Source organism: Gopherus flavomarginatus, chromosome 10, assembly GCF_025201925.1.
Source record: "Gopherus flavomarginatus isolate rGopFla2 chromosome 10, rGopFla2.mat.asm, whole genome shotgun sequence".
Classification (NCBI taxonomy): domain Eukaryota; kingdom Metazoa; phylum Chordata; order Testudines; family Testudinidae; genus Gopherus; species Gopherus flavomarginatus.
The window spans coordinates 30105404-30130952 of record NC_066626.1 but is presented as its reverse complement, the minus strand read 5'-3'; the positions used below and the strand labels follow the sequence as shown (position 1 = coordinate 30130952).

The 25549-nt window shown below is 43.0% G+C and overlaps 2 protein-coding genes across 2 annotated transcripts in view; both read left to right on the top strand.

Moving 5' to 3' along the window:
• NAB1 (NGFI-A binding protein 1) overlaps positions 1 to 25549 on the top strand; it is a 314417-nt gene that overhangs the window by 127473 nt on the left and 161395 nt on the right. The window lies entirely within an intron of this gene.
• INPP1 (inositol polyphosphate-1-phosphatase) lies at positions 12833 to 19973 on the top strand. The gene is given in 8 exon segments (XM_050916061.1): positions 12833 to 12856; positions 14566 to 14630; positions 16527 to 16723; positions 18002 to 18046; positions 18049 to 18122; positions 18124 to 18173; positions 19570 to 19741; positions 19743 to 19973. Coding segments are annotated over 8 exon segments (858 nt in total).

Genomic DNA, 25549 nt, shown 5'->3' with positions numbered 1-25549 from the left:
TAAGTGTGAAGGATATATACCAACGTTGTGTTCACACTTTGAGAATATTAGTATTAGAGTTTAAAAGTGTGTGAGAGAGATTGTGGGATAGGTGAAACTGCAGTTCATGAAGTGGGGACATATCAGCATTCCTTGGTGTGGCATGTTGCTAAACTTGTTGTCTTGATGTAACTTCATTTTAATACCTTACAGTAAGATTTGTTTTCCAGTATAAAAATCCATCTCAGAAACACTAAAAGACTCCAGATGGCAGACTTGCTTTTTGTTTCTGAAAATGTCAGCCCCTACTTGTAGTGGCACCATCTGTAATAGCATTTCTGTTGCAATTTCTTTCTCCAAATGTTTTAAATTCAATTGTAAAAAAATTGATCCAGACTAAAACTTGACATAAAAGAGGAGGAAGTAAATTTTTGTGATACAGGCTTTTAAACTAAGGCCCCAGTCCTGCAATTGTTATGCAAAGACAGACCACTGCACCGATATGGAGCCCCATTTTCACTTTGTGGGCATCTGGGGGACTACCCACATGGAATCATTTGCAAGATATCAGGGTATTTGGCCATAAATTATCTTATTATCAAAAATGAAGCCTGTTAGTCTATTTTGAGTGTATAAGACATCAATATTCTCTCTCTCAATACAGTACAATTAGAAATAGGCCCAAACCAAAACACCATAACTGGATGCCCCCAAAGTGTGGAAGTGTTCAAGATCTGAACCCAGGTCTCCATCCATGTTTTAAAAATGACTTCTCTGTAAATTGACCGAACGTAAAGCTCAAATTGAAACATACCTGAATTATGGGGAGTCTGATATCCAGGTAATATTTTGCACTTATATGGCACCTTCCATCTGAGAGTCTCTACAGTTTATAGATGTGTATTTAGCCTTACAATATCTCTTTGAGATAATATTTACCTATCTGTTGTTATTCCTATTGTACAGCTGAGGAAATATAGCCTCAGAGACTGGTTCAAAATTATAGAAACTTGCTGGAGGGGACTTTTGGGAGCCTTTGGAAGCCCATTATTAAAGCAAAGGGGAGGATTGTGTTCAATGCAAGGTCACACCGGATGTCTGTGTTAGATCCAGGAATAGAAGCCCAGGGTCCGACTCTTTCGTAACTTACACTGATTTTTTACACCAGTGTGACCTGATTGGCTTCAGTACAGTTACTTGAGATTAATACTAGTGTATATGGTGGGACTTTGGGGCCCCTGGTCTCCCATCTCCCAATCCTGTGCTCTGCTCATAGCTCCACATATGAATTTTGTACCTTGAACCAGAGTAGATGGTAGGCTATGCAAGCAGTGACGTTCCACAAGGCATTTTCTTACCCATGGTTTCCATTGCATTCCGTGTCCAAAGTGCCGGGACTTGAAGCAGAAAGTATGTAGTATGTTTTTCTTGTTTACATAGGAAGGTGGAAACAGCAACACTGTCAAGGGGACAGGTGTGTGTGTGCAAGGAAAGCCTTCTGTGAGGGCAGAGTGATAGAAGAAGCTGGTCTTTGTGAGATTCTTACATTGTCTCAAAAAAAAATGTTATACGAACACTGGCATCAGCCCATCTCTAAACACATATCATTGTTCCCGTAGTCTTCCTCCAAAAACACTTTGCAGAGAGGAATGTCGGAGAGATAACACCTTACAGAGCCAAGTCCACTGACTCCTACAAGCAGAAACAGGAAAAAATATAATGGGGAGGATGAAGTTGTACAAGAAGGAATAAGTTGTACTGTCACCCTTTCACTTCTGAATTTATGGGCCAGGTGATACTGTCAGTGGAAGAGGTGTGAGAGAACCTTAGCAACTGAGAAAAAAGACTGCTGAGGAGTCAGAATATCCCTGGTAGCCAGGTCAGGTATTTAAAGTGAGTGGATATTTGGTGAGGGGGAAAGCCATGGCAACCAGAAGGAAGGGCAAGTTGTATTTATCCCACTGAGATGAGGGTTCTGAGAATCTGGTCAGGGTTCTCAATGTTTGGGAGAAAATATAATGCAGTTGTGGGAGGACTCATGAGTGAATGTTTTTCTGCAAAGAAGAACACAGTTCCGGCGGCTAAATGTCACTCCTGGGATTTAGCAGGAAGACTCCAGCAGCAGCTGGATTCCTGGTATATCACCTACATACTAGTGATTAATAACCTACACTTGTATATCACCTATATATAACCTGCACCTGTATATTACTAGCGGTGCTGACTGGAGCCACCAGGATCCCTTTACGACTGGGTGTTCTGGTCGAAAACAGGACACCTGGCAACCCTACTTGTTACCCTCAACAGAGAGGCCAAGGACTAAAGGCCCAAGTCTGCTCCACTGAAGTCAATGGCAAATCTCCCACTTAGCAGGTCCACAGTGGACTGTGGAAACTGAACTACTGTTACATTCCCTAAAAGTGACCCTCATCCAGGGAAGAGTTAAGAGACATTGGGAGACTAGTACAGTAGGGGGAAGCCTTTGCCTGTACTTTAGTAATCCTGTGGCCGGAGAACTGCAGTCTCCAGAGCTTTTAGTCTAACACCTTTCACAAATGTTAAATTCACTTACATTTTGAAGTTATAGTTCTTTTATTCTGTTTTGAGGTCTGGCCTGCAGCAATGAGGGAGCAGTGACTTCTGTCCTGCAGCAAGAATGTGTGAGAAAGAAATAAGTGTGTTTTTCCAAATGTAATCTGCATCCTGTTAGAGGGGAAGGATGGAAGCAAAGACATTATTAAACTGTTTTTAGTGAAGCTGTTTCCATTGTAGGGCCTCCGAGGAAGCATGGGGAAACGAGGGGGTGGCTGCACTCTGCAGCGGCTGCAGCTGCTATTATGATTCTGCTGGGATGGAGGCCCAGCAGCAAGGATCTCAGCCAGTAACATCCATCACTGCACATGCTCCCTCCCACCACCCTGGTGTTACAGGCAGCAATACCCCCCATTGTACTAATCTCTCCATTATTCCCTGGATTAGATGTCATCCTCATCAAACTTTCTCCCACATCACCGTAGGGGGTAGGGGTAGTAGCATCTCCCTTATCACCTTCTCCACTGTCTGTATCTCATCTATATATTAGGATAAGCAGTACCTTCCATAGCACATCTTCCCTCTTGAACAGCAGGCAAATGACCTTTCCCAAGAGATTTGGCCAGAGGCTGGATCCTGCAAGGTGCTGAGCAGCTCCTGAAGTTGGTTTCAGTAGGAGGTGAATGTTCAGCACTTTGAAGGATCAGGCCCTAGGAGAACAGGTTGGGCTGATGTGTGTGCAGTCTATAGCAATAGCTTTGTGTGTATGAGTGCATTTACGTGTGGGGCGGGTGGTGTTTGCCCTGATGTCTTCCCTTGCTAAGAGGATTCCACTCCCCTCACCCCAGCCTCCCACTCAACTTTAGCAGTGAGAAATGCTACAGCAGGCTCACCATCTAAACCAGGGCCTGCTCCAGGCACCAGTGCAGGAAGCGGGTGCTTGGGGGCAGACAATGAAAATGGGCGGCACGTCCGGATCTTCGGCGGCGGGTCCACTTACTATAGTTTTTGTTCTTAAAAGAGTAATACAAAAAAGAATGTTATCTAGAAACTGATAGAGTTAAAGCAGAACCCCTAGTGTGGATGTGATTATACTGGAATAAAGGTTACTTTATTAGTGTAGTTTATTTCTGCATATTTATAGAAATAAACTATACTGATATGGAACTTTTACACGGCATAGCTTCATCCAGACTAAGGGGCTGTGCTGCTTAAACTATATTGTTTTCTAAACCAATATAGTTAAATCCTCCTTCAAAACCCTCCTAAAAATTCTTATTTTCCATGATGCTGACAAATAACTTGACAATGGTTAGGCTGCTAGTGTGCTGAGAACATTGCCTGTCATGCTGACCTGTATAGTCTCATTGTTTTTTAATACTTCCACATCAGTCTGTCTGAATCTATCTGTTGTCTCTTGTTTTAGTCTTGGATTGTAAACTCTTTGGGGCAGGGACTGTCTTTTGTTTGCTGTTTGTAGAACAATGGAGTCCTGGTCCATTACTAGAGCTCCCAAGCTCTATACTAACAAGGCCGCCCAGAGGATTCAGGGGGCCTGAGGTCTTCGGCAGCGGGGGTCCCCGCCGCCGAATTGCTGCCGAAGACCCGGCACTTCAGCAGTGGGTCCCAGAACGGAAGGACCTCCCCACCGCTGAATTGCCGCCGAAGACCTGGAGCGGAAGAAGCTCCGGGGGCCCCGCAGCGAGTGAAGGACCCCGCTCCAGGGATCTCGAAAAACTCCTGTAGGGGCCCCTGCAGGGCCTGAGGCAAATTGTCCCACTTCCCCCGCTCCCAGGCAGCCCTGTACACTAGTACAAATACTATATAATAAAATTATATGAAAGCTATGTAGACAAGCTTTTTCAGTCTCTTGGATTTTTTTGGCTTGGCCAGCAAAAAGGAAGACTAATGTCTGTGTCTCTGCCCATAGTAATGTGTAGTTGTAAGCTATTTACGTGTACTGTTTTCAGCATAATCTGAACACACTTGGCTCTTCATTGTTAGTTTTAATAACAGCTACGGGCTTGGATCAACTTGCTTGGACATTATTTTATTGAGAGAAATTTATTTACTTATTCATTCATTCATTCATTGCTGAAAGTAAAATTGTTACAAATATGTAGGGCCCAATTCTCCAATATCTTAGTGCTGCTTGCTCAGCACAAAAATGCCTTAAAGCCAGTGTAGGCCAGTATTGGAAGATTCCTCAATGCTGGAGGAATCTTTAGGTGGCATAAAGACACTGTAGTAGCTCCTGTGCCATCTCTTCTTGGCCAACGGTATAGTAAAGCATACAAAATCTAATGATTAAAAATCTTGTTATGCTTTATTCTCCATTGCCTTGTACTTTGTGCAGTAATATACACAGGGGCGGCTCCAGGCCCCAGCACACCAAGCGTGTGCTTGGGGCGGCATGCCATGGGGGGCACTCTGCCGGTCGCCAGGAGGGCAGCAGGCAGGGTGCCTTCGGAAGCATGCCTGCAGAGGGTCTGCTGGTCCCGCGGCTCTGGTCGACCTCCCGCAGGCATGCTTGCGGAAGGTCCGCTGGTCCCACAGCTCCACCAAAGCCACGGGACCAGCAGACCCTCTGCAGGTCGACTGGAGCTGTGGAACCGGCGACCGGCAGAGCGCCCCCCCCCCGCGGCATGCTGCCTTGCTTGGGGCGGCGAAATGTCTAGAGCCTCTCCTGAATATACAAAGGTGGAAAAATGGGTTTTAAATGCTATTTAATTGCAGTGATTTACACCCACAATAGTAGTATTTTATATCCACTTTGCACAGTTCTTAAAGACAGTGGAGAATCATGTTCATTAACTTCAATAGGAGCACTGTCTGACCCTACTTTACCACTGTCTGCCTATATTAACATGTATCATCTTAAAGGAGGAATGGGAAGAAAGAGAGATTTGGAACAGAATCCTAATAATGCTTATCTATGAATAATTCCTTCCACTGACTAGCCCAGAAACAAAGGAAATGATGTACAAATCTAATTAACACGTTTGCGTATAATGCGACAGAAGGATCAATGGATGGGATTCCATTAGCAAAAATTAAACGCAGAAAGTAGAAACGAGTTGAAAAGAAACTAATTGCCTTTAGACTTAAAAAAAAATTTTAATGACTTTAGTGTTTAATATTTTAAATATATGCCTCTTATAACTATCCATTGATTCACATGTAACTCACCATTATAATCTGCTGGAGTTACAGGCCCACACTGAGGAAAGAGAAATATTCCTAATGTTAAACACATGTAAGTTGACTGATTTCCTTCAGAATATTGCAAACATTTTCCTTGTCAGTTTTTTTTTCTGCAGCATTAAAGGTCTTACTTGTAATTCCATACCACATTTACCACTGGATTAATTAATTTTAAAGGTGCTGTTCATGGCAATCTTTACATACAGAATTTTCAAGCTAAAATTAATCTTAAAATATAGACTTCTCTTGCCAGCTACTGTCATTCTGAACTTTTCTTCATATCAAATGAAGGATTGGATTGACTCTGGGGATCAGGGCCAGCCCACAACATTTTGGCATCTGAGGCGGGGAGCTCAAATGACGCCCCCATGCCCCCTCGCTTGGGCCAAAACTTTGAAAGGTCTCAATTCTGCCTTCTTCCTGTTCTATTCCTCTCATAGTACTGCTCTACTACTGTGACGGAGCAGGAAGCAGGGTGGATTTGACCTGGGAATGTTGCAGGAGAGTTACATTGGGGATGGGGGACTTGCCTTGAAGGAAGCTACCTGAGCTGTAACCTGAGCCAGGAGCGGGGTTGGGAGAAGTGATACCTTCTGCCTGGGAAAGTGAACAAAGGAGATGAGGAGCTGGGGGGACGGGAAGAGAGCTGCTGGAGAAGTTTTTGTTTTCAGTCTTGGGTGGGTGGTGCAACACAGGGAACCCCAAGCTGGGGTCTAAGCTCCCTGAACCCCCCAGAAGGACTTGATTGAGGGGTTATGGTTGTACCTACACGCTCTACTTGGGACTGTGTTCCTGTCATCTAATAAGCCTTCTGTTTTACTGGCTGGTTGAGAGTCATGGTGAATCTCAGGAAGAGGGGTGCAGGGCCCTGACTTCCTCACACTCCGTGACAGCTACCTACCCCAATAAAGGAGAACTAAGAACTTAAAATGCCTTATTCAAAAATTTTAAGTAACGCTTAACAGCAAATATAACTTCTTGTCTGCATAATAAACACTGGCATTTTTATCTGTTTGATTAATCAAAGTGGTGCTTTCCATGCCTTCTTGGTTGCAAAGATTTGAACTGCTTCCTGAAGGTCCACAGTCTGGGCCAGTATGAGCAGAGCAACAAAAGCATTTAGAAAGAGGGTGGTCATCTTATTTGTGCACATATATTCCAGAACAGCCTTTGGAGCTGATCCTGCTGAAATTATCTTAAAAAGGCTTTCAGTTCATCACCTAAATCACTCGCATTGATATCACGCACGTCATCATGTATCAACACTGTCTCTAGTGCCCTGCATTGCTGTTGTAGGTGGTCTTCAGGTATAGTGAGGAGTTTTGCAATATCATACAACATCCCAAATATACTGCAGTGTTCCTTGAGCTGCATGAAACATTCTTCAACTGACTGTATTGCACAATCTAGCACCTGGTTAAAGAATTCAACTTTAAATTGTTGTTTGGGATCTCTTATGGGATTATCCAATGCCTCATAATCAAAATGTCTTCTTCGGTGACTCTTCTGTTCTTGAATGGGTGGGAAAAACTTCTGTGCACTCTTAGAACCTTTTTGAAATCCCTCATCTGACCGGTAAGACTGTAAGTATGACTTTGATTTGTCCAGTTGTTCCATTGCTCCAGATATATCAAGGTCAAGACCTTGGAGTCTCTTGCCTACAACTTTTATTTCAAACAGTATATCATGCCACAGCACTAAGCCATACAGAAATTTGAAGTTATGTATGTTTCTGGTGATTCTTTTTCCCTCTGCCACTGTTCTCCCGTGAACAGTGCCTGTCATAGCATTATCCTCCATAATGGCAACTGTGGCATCATCTACCTTCCCAATTTGGTGTTTGATAGGCTTTATCGCCTCCACTCAACTTTCCCATCGTGTGGCATTCAGTGGTTTCAGTGTCAGAGAGGATGTTCCCAGATGTTGCTTCAAAATTTGCCATCGATGAGTTGATGCAGAGAAAAATACACAGATGCTTTGAATTACACTAAAAAAAATCAGCAGCCTCACTAGAAGCTGATGCTGCATCACTCACCACCAAGTTCAATGGATGAGAACTGCATGGGACAAAAGAAGCTTGAGGGTTTAACTTTCGGATCTGTGTCTGCACTCCTCTGTTCTTTCCTCTCATGTTGGCACCATTATCATAGCCCTGACTTCTCGTCTCAGCTATCACAATTCCTGCATCTCTAGCTTTTTAAGAAGCACATTAGTAATACCTGCTCCTGTAGTATCATCAATGTCAATAAATTCTAGAAAATGCTCTCTGACAGTCACCATTGCAGGGAAATTTTCATTAGGTTCTATTGTTGTTACAAAATGTACCATTAAAGTCATTTGTTTCGTATGGCAGATGTGCAGTCCAGAATAACAGAGGAATATCTTGCTGACTTCAAATCTGCCACAATCTTCTGTTTGATTTTTGTTGCCAGTAACTGTATGATCTCATTTTGAATTGTCTTTCCAAGGTAGTGGTGTGTGTACATTTCTTGGGTGGTGACTCTTCTTAGATGCTCCTGGAGTACAGCATCAAACTCAGCCATCAGCTCCACAATTTTAAGGAAGTTTTCATTGTTTGGCACCTACAGCTGATCTGAAGTGCCATGCAGTGCTTAGTTTTGAGTAGCAAGCATTCTTACAATGGCAATGAACCTTTTCAGAACATTTTGCCAGTAAAGAGACTCTGATGCAATCTTCTCTTGATGCTCATCTGTAGTATGTAAGGTATTGGAAAAAATTTTGAAGGAGAAAGAAGTTAAGGACATTGAGATCAATGGGAATTGAGACAAAGTACAACATGGTTTTACTAAAGGTAGATCGTGCCAAACCAACCTGATCTCCTTCTTTGAGAAGGTGACAGACTATTTAGACAAGGAAATGCGGTAGACCTAATTTACCTAGATTTCAGTAAGGCATTTGACACAGTTCCACATGCGGAATTATTAGTCAAATTGGAAAAGATGGGGATCAATATGAGAATTGAAAGGTGGATAAGGAACTGGTTAAAGGGAAGACTACAACGGGTCATACTGAAGGGTGAACTGTCAGGCTGAAAGGAGGTTACTAGTGGAGTTCCTCAAGGATCGGTTCTGGGACCAATCTTATTTAACCTTTTTATTACCGACCTTGGCACAAAAAGTGGGAATGTGCTAATAAAGTTTGCGGATGACACGAAGCTGGGGGGTATTGCTAACACGGAGAAGGACCGGGATATCATACAGGAAGATCTGGACGACCTTGTAAACTGGAGTAATAGTAATAGGATGAAATTTAATAGTGAAAAGTGCAAGGTCATGCACTTAGGGATTAATAATAAGAACTTTAGATATAGATTGGGGACGCATCAGTTGGAAGCAACAGAGGAGGAGAAGGACCTTGGGGTATTGGTAGATCACAGGATGACTATGAGCCGCCAATGTGATATGGCCGTTAAAAAAGCTTATGCGGTTTTAGGATGCATTAGGCGAGGTATTTCCAGCAAAGATAAGGAGGTGTTAGTACCGTTAAATAAGGCACTGGTGAGACCCCACCTGGAATACTGTGTGCAGTTCTGGTCTCCCATGTTTAAGAAGGGTGAATTCAAACTGGAACAGGTTCAGAGACGGGCTACTAGGATGATCCGAGGAATGGAAAACCTGTCATATGAAAGGAGACTCAAAGAGCTTGGCTTGTTTAGTCTAGCCAAAAGAAGGCTGAGGGGGGATATGCTTGCGCTTTATAAATATATCAGAGGGAGTAATATTAGGGAGGGAGAGGAATTATTTAAGCTTAGTACCAATGTAGACACAAGAACGAATGGGTATAAACTGGACACTAGGAAGTTTAGACTTGAAATTAGACGAAGGTTTCTAACCATTAGAGGAGTGAAGTTCTGGAACAGCCTTCCAAGGGGAGTAGTGGGGGCAAAAGACATATCTGGCTTTAAGATTAAGCTTAATAAGTTTATGGAAGGGATGGTATGATGGGAGAGCCTAATTTTGGCAATTGATCTTTGATTATCGCCAGATAGGTATGCCCAGTGGTTGGTGATGGGATGTTGGATGGGATGGGATCTGAGTTACTGCAGGGAATTCTTTCCTGAGTGCTGGCTGGTGAGTCTTGCCCACATGCTCAGGGTTTAGCTGATCGCCATATTTGGGGTCGGGAAGGAATTTTCCTCCAGGGCAGATTGGCAGAGGCCCTGGAGGTTTTTCGCCTTCCCCTGCAGCGTGGGGCATGGGTCACTTGCTGGTGGATTCTCTGCAGCTTGAGGTCTTCAGACCACAATTTGAAGACTTCAATAACTCAGACATAGGTTAGGGGTTTGTTATAGAAATGGATGGGTAGGGTTCTGTGGCCTGCTTTGTGCAGGGGGTCGGACTAGATGATCACATTGGTCCCTTCTGACCCTAGAATCTATGAATCTATGATGGCCTTTAACCTTAGTCTCATCTCAAACTCTTTCCACCTCTGGAATGCTCTCTGGTGATTTGTTGCCTTCTCATGGCATGCCAGATTTTTCCAGTGCTTTGTTCCTGTAGAACCCAGTGTGGCTGGAACATTAGACTGGAAGAGTTTGTAACAAAAATGGTATGCAGCATTCTGGGTTTTTGAGTACATAAGCCATGGCCTCTACACTTTGTCACCAGTGGGGATTTCACACCAGTAATATGTTGGATGGAAACTTCTATTTTCATTGTCTTTGGGGAACATGAAGTTTTTCACTTGCTGTGGCCCATGCAGTACAAGGAAGTCCCTCAGGCTACTGCTCAAGTGGGTCCACAGTTCTGGATCATCTAGACTTAAGGAACTAAACTTGTGCCTCCAACACACTCTTCTCTGATCTACACTTTTCTTCAGGAATGTGCATGGTTACATCCATTTGAGATAGAGATATGGATGCTGCAGTAGCTGCCAGGTCACCTGCACTCTGGCTAACTGGAAGATCAGGCATCTCCTCACCACTCACATCCTCACTGGGGCCAGAAGGCTCACCATGAACATTTGTATCTATGTATTTCAGGAGAGCTTCTTCCTGCTTAGAAAGAAAAGCTTCCTTTGCTTTCTTTCTTTTTCTGAATGCTGCCCCAGAGGGGCATTTTCTTCTTTCACTCATGACTGCTGTTCTGTGCCAGCTATAGTGGCTCTCAACACTCAATGGAAGGGGACAAATAAGCAGGCTGGTAGCAGGGCCTGAGTGAGGGAAGATATCAGTGTCTTAAGGGCCTAACTGGCTCCTACTACTTCAGTTGACTGTTTCTTCTCCTCAAGTGGGTGCAGGGAAGCAGCAGGAAACAGGAAACTCCCTGAGAAGCTGGTGTTAATCAGTCCAGGCTCCTGGGGGTGCTAGAGAGGTACATAAGAGGCTCCTCCTCCTCCCTCTCCCTGCAGCTCCTGCTGCTTTCTGTTATTCCCTCTCACTTTTTTCTCCTGCCTGCCTGTTATGTCTCTTGTGCCTTCCTTCATCCAGCACAGCACTCCACCATCTCTGTGCATCTAGAGCACAGAGAATACACGTGCACCAGCAGCAGACACAATTTTCTACACTTTGGGTCCTAATGGCACCCCCCACAGTCTAGAGCCTGAGGCGGTCGCCTCATGGTAAGGCCAGCCCTGCTGGGGATATATAATAAAATAATATTGAGCTCTGCAAGCCCAAGTCAGCTGGCACAAACTAGCCGTGTTTTTCTTTGCTGTATAGATGCCTAAGATGCCTGACTCCAGGTGGTTTCCAGCTGTGGATCCCAAGCCAAGCCAAGCTAAGCATCTCCCTGCAGCCTGGACTTAGGCCTTGCCTACACTACAAAATTAAGTTGACCTAAGTTAGGTCGATGTACAGCCATGGCAGTAATTACTGCAGTGGTTCAAGTCCACACTACGCCCCCTCTGTCAACAGTGTACGTCCTCACTAGGAGTACTTCTGTTGACTTAATGTGTGGTGCACTGACAGCTAGAGTGTCCTCCCAGCCTGACCCAGGGCTGAAAGCCTGAGCTGTCAGCCCCACACAGGACTCACCCCAACAGGCAATATAAGAAAAGCAGTGTCTACACTGACACTGCATCGCCCTAACTACATCAACCTCCACAGAGGTGGAGTTATTAGGTCAGTGCAGTGAGCAACTTACATCGGCAGGAGCAACGTTGTAATGTAGATACTTACAGAGTTAGGTTGACGTAAGCTACCTTACATCAAACTAACTCTGTAGTGAGATCAAGCCTGTGGAACCTAACAGTGAGAGGGGAAACTTAGGACACATCCTTGTCCTCAGTGTCTCCTATCGAACGGCTTAAGTGGCTCTCTGCCAAGCATGATGGATATGGGGAGAAGGATTTCTACCTACATCACAGGGCTATTGTAAGAATTAATAAACATTCATTTAAAGTGTAATGTGCTATGTAAATAGTTACAGTTGTTGATTTCATCATGCAAATTAGGTACCATATTTATTATTGAACTAAAAAAGTGAAGTATTGTTATAATATGTTCACAATGGACCCACAGAAAATGTCTATTTCAGTAGATAGTTTTTGTAGAGGTGTGACTGGTAGCCCCCATCTATTAAGGTGCCTAACATTTCCCATTATAAGACTCTCTTCAGTTTTTATAACTGCCAAACTAATAGTTTGGGATGAAATTTAATTTCCATGGCAGGTATGTATCTCAGGCTGAGCACTTTTTTTTTGCAATTTCAGCCAAAACACTTCAGTCATTTCTTAGAATAAGGCTAGGGGAAAATACATTGTTTTTCAATGTAATAATTTTTTTTTGGAAAGCTCGTGTGTGCCCATACTTTGGTTCAGGGACTTGAAATTTGGCAGGAAGTTGATGTTTATGTCAAAGATGTGCCTTTTGCTGTCCCTATGAACATCTGCCCAGATTTGGTCAAATTACAAGCCTCTGAAAAGTCAGTTTGTACATGCTTAGTAGAGAGTTGCTAGACATTTTAGCAGCTAAAATCTCCAAAGATTCTATCCTCACTGAACATGCTTGAGTGTCACAGCTACTTGTGCTGAGCAGACATTTTGAATATGCTCCATCCCCTCAAAACTCCTAAGTATGACAGAATTGCTATCCCCACAGAGCAATGGAGCATATGCCAGCACAGGCTACAGGGATGAAGCTGTCTTTTTTCCGATAATGACTGCTCCAAGGTGGGGTAAGGTCAGGCACTAGAACTGAGAATAGGGAGCCTGTCTCACCTGTGCTCTCAATGACATCCTCCCTTTCTCTCTCTCTCTTCCCACCCCACAATGGTACCCAGGCAGTGTGAAGGAAGGGACAAGTGCCAGACCTAGGCATTGTGGTGGAGGGCTAGGAGTTGACTGGGACAAGAAGCCTGGGAGGTGGAGACTGGGACTCAAGTCTGGCAGGGGAGTGTAGACTTGAAGGGGACTAGCTGGACAAAGAGACTGGGATAAGGAGCAAGGGAAAAGAAGGACTGAGACTAGATGAGAAGTCCAAGGAACCTTAATTCTGGCATTACCTAACTTTTAAGTGCTCCACTTTTAACATACTTTTTTTAGACCTGATAGGATGTTGGGTTCCAGGGAAGGTGTAAAAACCACATGATGTAGACCTTTACATTATACTGTGCTACACTAGGGAAATATTTTTACCAAACCCAGTATATAAATAATTACAAAACAAACATGTACATAACACTAATGGGTCACCAGAATGTTTCAAAGGGTCATGTGGCAGCTCCTATAGCTCTTGTCTCACAGGGCTGGTTGGGCTTGCCTGCCTGCTCCAGGCAATGCAACCTGTGGAGTCCCAGCGCCACTCGATTTGGCCCAGCTGTTGTGATGATGGGAGTCCGAGTAGGCCAGACTTGAGTGAGTAGCACTGCAATCCTATGAGCCAGGCCACAACTCCACTCTCACAAATTTGTCCAGTCAGGAGGGTGGGGCCAAACCTGAGCAGTGCTACAGTCCTAGGGGTTGCAATGCCCAGCCAGACCTGAGAGCCAAGCCCAGCCAGCCCCACAGCACAGGAGTTGAAGGAGCTGCCATTGTGGCTGCCCAGCACTACATGTGCTGGGCAGGACCCAACTCCTCTGGGGAAGGAGGGGGGCAGGTTCAGGTTCAGACCAAAACAACCCCAGGGCTTCAAACCCCAGACTATTTATTGGGTCACGACAGGCAATAAACATTTTCAAATGGATCCTGAGCCCAGAAAGGTTCAGAACTGCTGGCTTAGACTATTCAGCATTGCTCTTATCTCCTGGACCTCCATTTCACTGCAGTGAACATCAGGAGGATGAATGGAACTGGATGTTCTGGTAAACGGACAAAACCAGAAGAGAGAGGAAAAATGGAGGGAGCACCCTCTCTGGGTTCTGCTCTTAGATGTTATATATCACCTACATGTTCTCTCTCAATAGTTGACGGGTGTGTTTGACTATCAGCCTGATTCCAATCCCATTGAAGTCAATGCCAAGACTTCCATTGATTTCAGTGGACTTTGGATTTTAAACTCTTATCGTTCCTAGGACAAGAGACTAATTCTCTGATCTGACTAATCACCAGCCAAATTTATGCTTTGTTGGCAAAGTCTGGAGAAGAAAGTTCTGTGGCAGGGAAAAAAGAGGTTACTTTGCTTCCTGATTCAGTTTGGTTCCATGGTACTATGTCTTGGGAGACCAGAGAAGCTAGTATGGTATAAACCATGAATCTCTGAATTTCTGCAGCGTACAGTACTACATTATTAATTTTGGACCTGATCTCCTAAGGTGCTCTGTGTTCTCAATTCCCACTGGCTTCAATGGACGTTGAGAGCATTTAGCACTCTGCAGAATTGGGCCCTTCAAAGCTAAATTAAAATTTTGTTCAAAACTAAACATACGTTGTTTTTCTTCACACTCAGTTTAGTTTCCAGGTTTGGAAAAAAACATTGCTGGGGAGAAATCCAATGAATTTACTAATGAGCTGGGGAAGTATAGGGTTATTATTATCTATTTCTTGTAACTTTATTCCTGTGTTATTCTGATCCTCATCTTGACACTCTGAAACAAACAGATGTTTTAAAGCTTTCCACTGTAAATACTACAATATGTTAAGTCCCATTTCAAATACCTTGTGAAAATGGTATATTTTAGGAAACAGGAATGTCAGTGATACAAAATGGCTTCAGAAATGCTGCACACATGAATAATTGAACTCAGATTGCACTGATAGCACTACAAAGCAAATATCTCAGGTTTCTCATCTATTGTTAGTGAATTTAATTTCCAGCTGAAAATGTGAGTAGAAACAAAAACAGTATGGTAAATGTATAGTATAGCATTTATGTCAATTATACATAGACATTCACATTATCAATTCTTGTTATGACTGGCACACAATCTACGCATCCTAAGTGTATAGAAATCTTTTAATGAGAATCATTAAATATTAATGTTTCTATTCATCTTCAAAGGTTTTATAAGAATCGCAATCTGTCCATATGTCTTTACCTGGGACGTTTCTTTAAAACTTAAAAAAATAACATAGTGTACTAGGGCCTGATCCTATGCTGATTGAAGTTAATGGCAATGCTCCCATTGACTATAATGGTGTAGGATCAAGACAGTATTTTCTAATACAGAGGATGGGGTAGTCTAAGCATGTTCTCATGAGAATGTGTTTCATCAGCGCATCAATGACTTGCCTATTATTTTAATACCATGTGGATAACTAAAATGAAATCTGAATTCAACTACTAGCGTTGCCCAGATTCTAAAATATTAACACACACACAATATAGATTATGTTAAGGTTAAGATGCTTGCTGCAGAATAAAAGCAAATAAACTCAGAGCTAACTGTTAAAGCCCTGACTTACACTATCTAACTCTTTTCTGTGTTGAGGAATTATAGGGTCTTAACACCACTACATGCTGTCACGTTTAAGGGGGCAAATTCAACCCTGGTGAAAGGGGGGGCGGGCACGGCCAAAAAATGGAAAAATGTGAGTACCTATACGTAAGCACTTAAATCCATGTTTGGGCACCTAAATAGCCTGACTTTCAAAGGTGCTGAATACCTGCACCTCTGATTAAAGTCTCAGAGTCCAGTGAATTCCTGTGGAAATCACTGTAAAAAAAATGGCTGGGACCAAGATTTTCAAAAGTCGGAGTCTAAAGTTAAGCTCTATATTTAGGCATGTAAGAAATTGGTCTGACTTTCGAAAGTGCTGAGTTCTTAGAAGCTCTGAATGACTTCAGGGAGGGCTACTTGAAAATCAAGCAACACTTTTAAGTATTTGGTGCCTAACCTTAGACTTTCCAATTTGCAAATATGGGTCATTATTTTTCTTTCACTTCAGTGTTGTCGAATTTCTTTTCAATATTGAATAAAACTGCATGTATTTATCCTATGACAATAGATGTTAAATTTGTGTAAACATGTAATTGTGGACTAATGAAAGTACTATCTTGTAAGAAATATGCACTTGCATACACAGTAACCTATTGTTTAAACTAAATAACTCAATCTTGTATTTAATTTTTTAAGTGATTTCAGTGGGCATTTTGCCTGAGTAAGGATTTAGACCCCTTTCTTTCCGAGGGTCTCCATGGTATGCATGTTAATCTGGGACATGATCTTCCATAACTTGCACATCCAACTATCAGTGAAATTGGGTTTGTCAAGTGGACAGGGGAGGGAAATCTAATTAGTATTGAAAGTAAAGAAGCAGAAAGAAGAATCTAGCATTGTTAAAAAATGATTTCTGAGAAACTTGGGAGCCTTGTCTAACCTCCCTGTATTAATCACCACAAACATTATTTTATAAGTCTTCCTCTGGTGACAGAAATTCTGTAAACATTCTCCTTTTATGTTAGTTTTTTGAAGAAAAGATCAAAAGTTACCATTTACTCAATGAGAGGAAGCTGCATAGTTTCTTAGTAAAGTTCTTGCTGGGAACATTCTGGCATCAAAGTTACTAGCTGAAGTAGTTCATTAGGATGTTGCATTTATAGGCCCACTGGATGCAGTAAAGGAGATAAACATTCCACAAGATATTATGAGTATCTGGGTGGATACTATAGGTAGGATAACAAAAGGGAAGAACAAATGTAACTGAGGAATTTATACCCTCGCTAGTATACTGTATCACCATGAACACAATCAATCTTTCCCTATGCATTGGACACGCCAGCCTTTTTCCTATTTAATTGATAAAAACCTTCTATTACCCTTGTGCCCCAATGTATGACTAGATTCACCCCTTTTGTTACTACAGGTATAATTGAACCTATACCGTTGTGCCACTGGGAGCCACTGTGCCTCAGGGGGAATTCACCCCCTGTGTGAGTAGGCAGTAGTGATGCCACCACTCAGCCAGGGGACTCAACCAGGGATGGATAGCTTTAGTTTCTATCTAGGACTCCATAGATGCCCTAAACAGCACATATCCTGGATGCTCTAGCCCAATGTTTCTCAAATGTGGCCACTGTGGCCACATGCGGCCACCAGTCGATTTTCCTGTGGCCACAACAGCCTCTTGTGCAGAAATGGGGGAGGGGGCAAAGCAGCGCTCAGCGGCTGGCTTCAGCCTCCCCCGCCCGGTTCAGCCAGAGGCTCCAGTGACAGGCTATAGTCCCCCACTTCACCCAGCTGCAGCCACAGGACTCTGGCAGCGGACTTCAGCTGTGGGACTCCTGAGGTGGGCTTCAGCCCCCTCCCCCGCAACTTCAGGGCTTTGAGTTTCAGCCCCCTGACAGTAGTAGAGCTCTGCCTGTGGGCTTGAGACTTCAGCCCACTCCCAGCTCCAGCCATGGGGCTCTGGCTCTGGACTTCTGCAGGGCTGGCCTTACTGGGCGCTGTGGTCCAGAGGCAAGAAGTAGGGTGAACCTGAGGTCCGAGGCCACAGAAGGGAGCCCGAGGCATGGGGGAGAAGCAGTGGAGCCTGGGGAGGCAGTGGGACCCAGGGCACCAAAATATAACTGTACATTATTTTTACTGTTGAGTTTTCCTAAAGTTAATAAAGTATTTTAGGGAAAAAATTGTCAGAGTGGCCACCAACCAGAGTTGGTTGCCACATTCTGAGGCTGCCAAAAAAATTCTTGTGAGAACCCCTGCTCTAGCCATGCCCCATCGTTGGCCAGTGCCACTCCTTTTTGAGGATCCACTGGCTGTCTCCATGCCAACAGTGGGGCAGTGGTTGCAGGAGGCCACCTTGTGCCACTGCAGCATTCTTCCAGCTGGACTTTCCATCCCTGGGGCCAGAAGTCAGTGTATTCACTGCTGACGCAGGCCCATTGCCTACATACGTAATCCTGGTTCTAATTGTGTCTTTAATTGTTATAAAATTATTCCATTTTTAGATTCCAGTTCACAGTAAATAAAAGGTTCTGCAGATGTCCAGCCAAATAAGGAGTTTTCCCATCTGGGCTTCAGTGTGTAACTATTTTAACTGGAGCATATGACATACAAACTGGGATGCCTTTTGATGTTAGTCATCAATAAACCATTTGCAGCACAAGATCCAAGATCCAGGTGAAAAAGAGAAATATTTTTGAGTTAGTTCTTATTCATCTTGCATTTACAGTTCATAACACACACAATTCTGTCAAGTACAGGGGTGAAAGTAACTCACAGGACTTACCAGTACGGCCGGAGTCCTGGGGAGGGCCTCATCCGGAAGAGGCAGGGCCTCAAGGTTTAAAGGCCCTGGGGCACCAGCTGTGGCTGGGAGTCCCAGAGCCTTTAAATCATCCAGGGGGCTCCCAGTTGCAGAGGTGGCTGGTAGCCCTCCGGGCAAACTAAAGGGCCTAAGGCTTCAGTCACCGCGGAGCTCCAGGCCCTTTAAATCTCGGCCCCAGCCCGGCTGCCAGAGCTGCAGGCAGGATTTAAAGGGCCGGGGCCAGAGCCAGGATTTAAAGGGCTCCTCTGAGTTCCCTGCCGTCCGGCCCGGCTGCCGCGGCGGGCCAGGGCCGGAATTTCAAGGGCTTCTCAGGGCTTCCGGCCGCAGTGGGAAGCTCGGAGGAGCACTTTAAATGCCAGCCCCAGCCCAGCCGCCGGAGCTGCAGGCCGGGATTTAAAGGGCTTGGGTCTCCCTGACCCAAGTCCTTTAAATCCCCGCCACAGAAGCCGATGCAGTCCAGCATGGTATACTGACTCTTGCCGGTACACTGTACCGGACCATACTGGCTTACTTTCACCTCTGGTCAAGTATAGCCTAAAATACAAAATACGCATATATATATATATTTATGAAGTAAACATGTTGTGCTCTATACTTATTCAGTCCTCACACTAGCCAAAAATCCTACTGCAGTCAATAGGAAGTTTAGTATGAGAAAACTGATGGTCTGATTTTGATCTCCCATCAGTTTTACACTGGATTAACTCACTTGATTTCAGCTGAGTTATTCCTGCACAAGAATAAGTGATACCAGAACCAGGCACTGAGTGAATTCAGCAGGATTTGACCCTGTGTAAATTCCATAGATGTTAATAATTTTGCTGCTTACTAGTGGTACTGTTCTCTTTAAATCAAATGGAGCTTATTAAACAAAACAAAACATATTCAAAGATAATACTTCTCTCTGTGTTGTGGATGGCTGTGGATGTCAAGGCCTTAGACCCATTAGCTTGGCAGTAATGCTGTGTATTGGAGCATGGAGGCTTAGGTGTGAGAGTAACCTTGAATCTCTCTCTTCTTGACTCAAGAGTACTTGGTACAATGTAGAAGAGATATACACAGGCTTCTGGGGAGAAAGGTAAAATGATGCTTTTCCATATTCCATTGGTGCTTCCTATCACCCATTTTATAAAGCTGTACTAGTATATGGCACAAAAAGAACCGTTTGCCTAAATTCTTGAGGAAGAGACCCAAGATTGGTCCTATCAGAGATTAAAACTATAGGGTGAAATGCTGGCCCCACTGAAGTCAACTGGCGTTTTCCGTGGGAAAAGGATTTCACCCATGGTCTCAACATGCAACTGGTTACAAAAGCCTTTGAGTTATACAAGGTTTTGTTGATATTTATCTCATTTCAGAAGATTCCACGTTCAAGTGGAACTGCTATGCCCTGCATGCTGTGCTGAGATCCTTAGGAGGAGGGAATAGTAGACTTGAAAGAATGCTTAATGAGGTGACAAGAAATAATGCGTGATGCGCCACATTTACTATATAATGTAGAAGTTTAAGGGGCCACTGAAACAGAAAAATGGGCCAGTAAAGGTGGGGTTGCAGCTTACAGATCTGAGAAACTTTTGGGAAGCTTTAAGTCTTCTGATTCAAAACCTCTGTTTGATCAATGTGTTACCATAAATTGTCAATCAACCTGCTGAAGGTGGTAGAGGACTTTTTCTTATTTAATTTGTTTTAAAGAATGAATTAAATTTAGTTTGATGAATAATTGCCTATGTTGTTTCTAAGGCAGAACCAGATCTCTGTATGATACACAACTTTAGTGAAACTTGCTCCAAAACCAGTTGCTCAGTAGAGGCAGCCTATTAATAAAGGGAAAGTTGAATAGCCCATAGTACACATGAGAATGCTTTGAGGCAACTTTTACGACCAGAGGTTGCCTAATATGCGTGGTCTCATACAGATTTCACTGCATTCTAATCACATAGTTTTTGCTCTAAAGACCCAATTAATAAAACTTCCATTGATTCTTAGTGGGAGCAATTTCAGACCCATTAGCTGTGACTCTTTCACCTTGTCCGTTGAGCAGGGGAAAATGGAGGAGGAGTTGGTTCCATAATACCTTGGAATATCTACACACAACAAATCTTGCTTTAAAAAACCAAAATGATTAACAATGATGGGGCATGATTTTGTGAGGGGACAGGTCACTTCTGGGGCATATGCAAGGGGTGCTGAGTGTCTCCTGCAAGATGACTAGTTCTCTCACCAGCCCCTGAAGTTAATGGGAGTTGAAGGGGCCAAGTTTAGACCTTTTGGAACTTACACAGGCAGTGTCTTTCACACCATGGAAATATAGATGGGGCTGTCATGCACTTGGAGTCTTCTAAAAACACTACAATCAAATGTTCACTCTGGTCTTAAAGCACATTTCCCATTAACAAAAACACAAACAATGAAACAAATATTCAAACATCCAAATTCACCCCTAAATTTGTTTTGCAATATAAAACCATTTAAACAAATAAAACTACTTCAAGGTCTTCACATCTCTGTGCAGAGCAACTGATCTCATATCTGAGTATATAAAATAGTAGGTTTATTATTGTTACTATTTTTAATAAACAATACCTATTGTCCAGTGTAAAGCAAGGCAGATTCCACATGAAACCTACTGGTCAATGTGTGTTGTGTCCCCCTCTGTTCACAGTGGTCACAGGAAGTGAGTCTGTTACGGTCTTCAGCTGTGGAGCCTAACTTTTTAACTCAAGCTGTAGAGACTTGTGCTTTTTGGCTCTGGACACCCTGGTGTCAACAAAAATAGGGGAGGGACTATCACACGTTGTATAGATACTGTTTCAATGTATAATTAAAACAGAATTTCTCAAAGGGTACCATTCTTCCCTGTGGAAAGAGCCAGCAGAAAGCTTATGGATGATTTAAGTCCCAATAATAGACCCAGTGCTACAGTGAATTTCATCCCTAAACCACAAATAGAAAATGTCACCTTAGGCCCTTCTCCTGCAATGAATTCTTTATGGGCAGAGCCTTGTACCCACATGGAGTCCCACTGAAGTCAGAGTCTGCCTTCATGAAGCTTGTTGCAGGTTCAGGGCCTTAATGCTTTTACATACAAACAGTAGCTCCTGTCTTAGAGTTCACCCAGTGATATGCAGAAGTGCATATGTAAATATGAAAGGCATATATCCTGTGTAGTTAGTATTTGTTTTCACATATTGCTTTTCTTTCCCTTTACCAAATGAATTTAATGCTTTTAATTTGGCACCTTTACAAGCCTGCTTCTCCACAGAAAGTCACATCAGGGGTAGTGGCATTGCAGGGTTATCTGATTGCCTTGTCAGTAGGGAATAATAATTTTCACTTCACTGAGCTGCATTTGACATTGCTTTTGACTCCTCTGTTATTCACCAATGAGGATGTAAACAGCAGAAACCTGCTTATTCATCATATGACTGTTTTTCAGTTCTCTGCCAGGGTTTTTCTCTCATTGGTATCAATGTCTTTGTTTTGCTCTTGGAAACATAGTAAGTGCATTATGAACCACATTGTCAAATGATTAGAGGAGTATCTGCAGATGCAAAATTTACATGCACAGTTACCTGATTTGTGTGCATAAAGTAGGCATGCACTTTCATTTCTGACATGTTTGAAAATCTGGGCCTATGCTTGTAGTACATGCTGCACATCTGTGTATTTATTATATTCACATACTTCCAATTTGTACAAAAGACATCTACAGTAAATTTGTAGCAGTATAGTAATATTTTCCTCAATAAAATTTACTTTCTTCTGTCCAGTGAGTTTGTTTTTAAATGATTCATTCATTTTCATGCTAAGTATGTGATATACTCTTATTCTTATTTTTTAATACTTGTGTTGCATTATATTGGCCCCAAACAGGAATCAAGACCCTTTGTGGCTAACTACTGAATACACACATAACGGAAGAGCCCTGCCCTGAAGAGTACAATTAAAATATACAGCAAAAGACAACAGCTGGATGCAACAGATACACAGGAAGCACAAGGAAACAGTGAGAGGACTATCATTCGTGTAATAAGCAGCAGCCCTTGCTCTCATATCCTCTGACTCATACCCTTCTCCTCTTTACCTAATTAGGGTTTGCTTTTTTCATTTATGTTGCTATATTAATAAGAAACTCTCTTCCAGTTCTTGACAGCCATTTTTTCCTTATTTCTTTCAATGTATTGAATGCCCTCCAGATTAACACTGGAAACTATGCAAGTTTTGTGTGCTGTGTAGAACACTCTTTGAACATGAGGTGTGAGAGCCCTACTTATGCTGCTGCATACACCAAGGGATAAACCATGTTTCACAATCATAGAAATGTAGGGCTGGAAGGAACTTCAAGAAGTCATCAAGCCCCCTGCGCAGAGGCAGGATCAAGTAAACCTAGGCCAGTGCTTTTCAACCTTTTTTCATTTGCAGACCCCTAACATTTTTTGAATGGAGGTGCAGACCCCTTTGGACATCTTAGACATAGTCTGTGGACCCCAGGGGCCCACAGACCACAGATTGAAAACCACTGACTAGACTATTCATGGTACACATTTGTCCAACTTGTTCTTTAAACCTCCAGTGATGAGGATTTTAGAAATTTTTTTCTAATATTTAACTTTAATCTCCTCTGCTGCAGATTAAGCCCATTACTTCTTGCCCTACCTCTAGGGGACATGGATAACAATTGTACACAATCTTTTCTCTTTATAACAGCCTTTAACATATTTGAAAACTGTGTTAACATGCCCTCCCTCAGTCTTTTCTCAAGACTAAACATGCTCAATTTTTAAAAACCTTTTATCAATTTTGTTGCTGTTCTCTAGACTCTCTCCAATTTGTCCCCATCTTTCCTAAAGTCTGACACCCAGAACTGGACACAGTACTCCAGCTGAAGTCTTACCAGTGATGAGTAGACCAGGACAATCTTACATATGACACTTCTGTTGATCCAAAATCATTCTGGGATGTGATTTTTCACAGCTGCATTACATTGTTGACTCACATTTAATTTGTTATTCGCTCTCACAGCCAAATCCTCTTCAGCAGTACTACCACCTAATCATGCCCCCCCGCTTGTATTTATGCATTTGATTTTTCCTTCCTAAGTGAAGTATTTTGCACTTGTCTGTATTCAATTTCATCTTGTCAATTTCAGACCAATTTTCCAATTTGTCAAGGTTCTTTTAAATTTAAAGCCTGTCCTCTAAAGTGCTTGCAATTCCTCCCATGTTGATGTCACCTGCAAATTGTATAAGCATATTCTCCACTACATTATCCAAGTCATTAATACAAATACTGAATAGAACCGGACACAGGACTGTCGCTGTGGAACCCCACTACATAAGTTCCTTTCAATTTAACAGAGAACCATTGACAACCACTCTTTGAACTACAACTACGATCCTTCAACCCGTTGTGCCCCTACTTTGTAGTCATTTCATCTAGACCACATTGTCCTGGTTTGTTTATAAGAATATCATGTGGGGCAGTCAAAAGCCTTACTAAAATCAAAATATCACATCTGTTGCTGCCCCTCCCCCCCAGCTTACTAGGCCAGTAACCCTGTCAAAGAACAAAATTATGTTTGGCATGATTTATTCTTGATAAATCCATGCTGGCTATTCTTTAAAAGCCTACTATCCTTTAGGTCCTTACACATTGATAATTTAATCATTTATTCCAGTATCTTTCAAGGTATCAAAATTAGGGTGACAGGTCTATAATTTCCCAGGTTCTCTTTGTTCTCCCTGCTAACAGGGAGTTTCACAATGGATTTTGGAAGGGAAGTGGGAAGGGGACAAGGTTCACTTGCCGTTCTTTAAAACCTGTAATCTAAACTATACTATACAAGGTTCACTTGCTGTTTTTTAAAACCTGTAAACTAAACTATATTCAAAACTTCTTGATTTAAACAATACCTTTTCATGAGCTAGGTAGCTGTCGGAAAGAATGCAGGCAGAAACCCACCAGCAGAGTGAGGGCTACCTAGTTTATTGTGCTGAGTGTGGCATGTCTGATTACCTGCCCTCTGGGCGGGTGGCGCATGTGTGCATTCGGTGCAAGGAGTTCCTGGTCCTCAGAGACAGCGTACAGGCTTTGGAGGCCAGGGTGGCAGAACTAGAGGAGCTAAAGGAGGCAGAGAGGTATGTTGATGAAGCTTTTCAGGACACTGTAGAATTATCCCACCTGGTCAGACAGCCCCTGCCTTGTTGAGGAGAATGAAAGGTCCAGGGAAGTAGAGCAGTCAGTTGGAACCCTCCTTCCAGATGGTGTTGGGGTATCCTCTCGCACTGAGGTTACCTCTCTGGGGGAGAGAACTCCAGTCACTAGGAAAAGGCAGGTGTTAGTAATGGGAGATTCGATCATTAGAAACATAGATAGCTGGGTTTGTGATGACCGGGAGAACCATATGTGACTTGCCTGCCTGGTGCGAAGGTTGCGGATCTCTTGAGGCATCTAGATAGACTTATATATAGTGCTGGGGAGGAGCTGGTGGTCGTGGTACATGTAGGTACCAATGACATAGGGAAGGGTAGGAGAGACGTCCTGGAGGCCAAATTTAGGCTGCTAGGGAAGAGACTGAAATCCAGGACCTCTATGGTGGCATTCTCAGAAATGCTCCAGTTCCATGCACAGGGCCAGGCAGGTAGGCAGGCAGAGCTTTAGAGTCTCAATGCATGGATGAGATGATGGTATAGAGAGTAGGGCTTTAGGAACTGGGGAAACTTTTGGGACAGGGGGAGCCTATACAGGAGAGATGGGCTCCACCTGAACCAAAGGGGAACCAGACTGCTGGCACTTAACATTAAAAAGTTTGCAGAGCAGTTTTTAAACTAACAGATGGGGCCGGGGGGAAGCCGACTGCTATAGAGGAGCATGTGGATAGGACAGAAACGTCTCTTGGGGAGAGTCTATTGATAGAGATTCTCTAGGTTTTAGTCAGATGGAGAGGATGGAAGAGAATAATCTAGGGGCCAGATTAGATGAGAAACATTCACATAAAGAATTGGACACATCAGAAAAGGGCAGACAAATAAAAGTGACAATTTTTTAAAGTGCTTGTATATAAATGCTAGAAGTCTAAATAATAATAAGAGTGAACTAGAATGCCTCGTGATAAAGGAGGATATTGACATAACAGGTATCACAGAAAGAACGTAAATTGGGCAAAAGTCAACCTGGTTTCTGTAAAGGGAAATCATGTCTTACTAATCTATTAGAGTTCTTTGAAGGG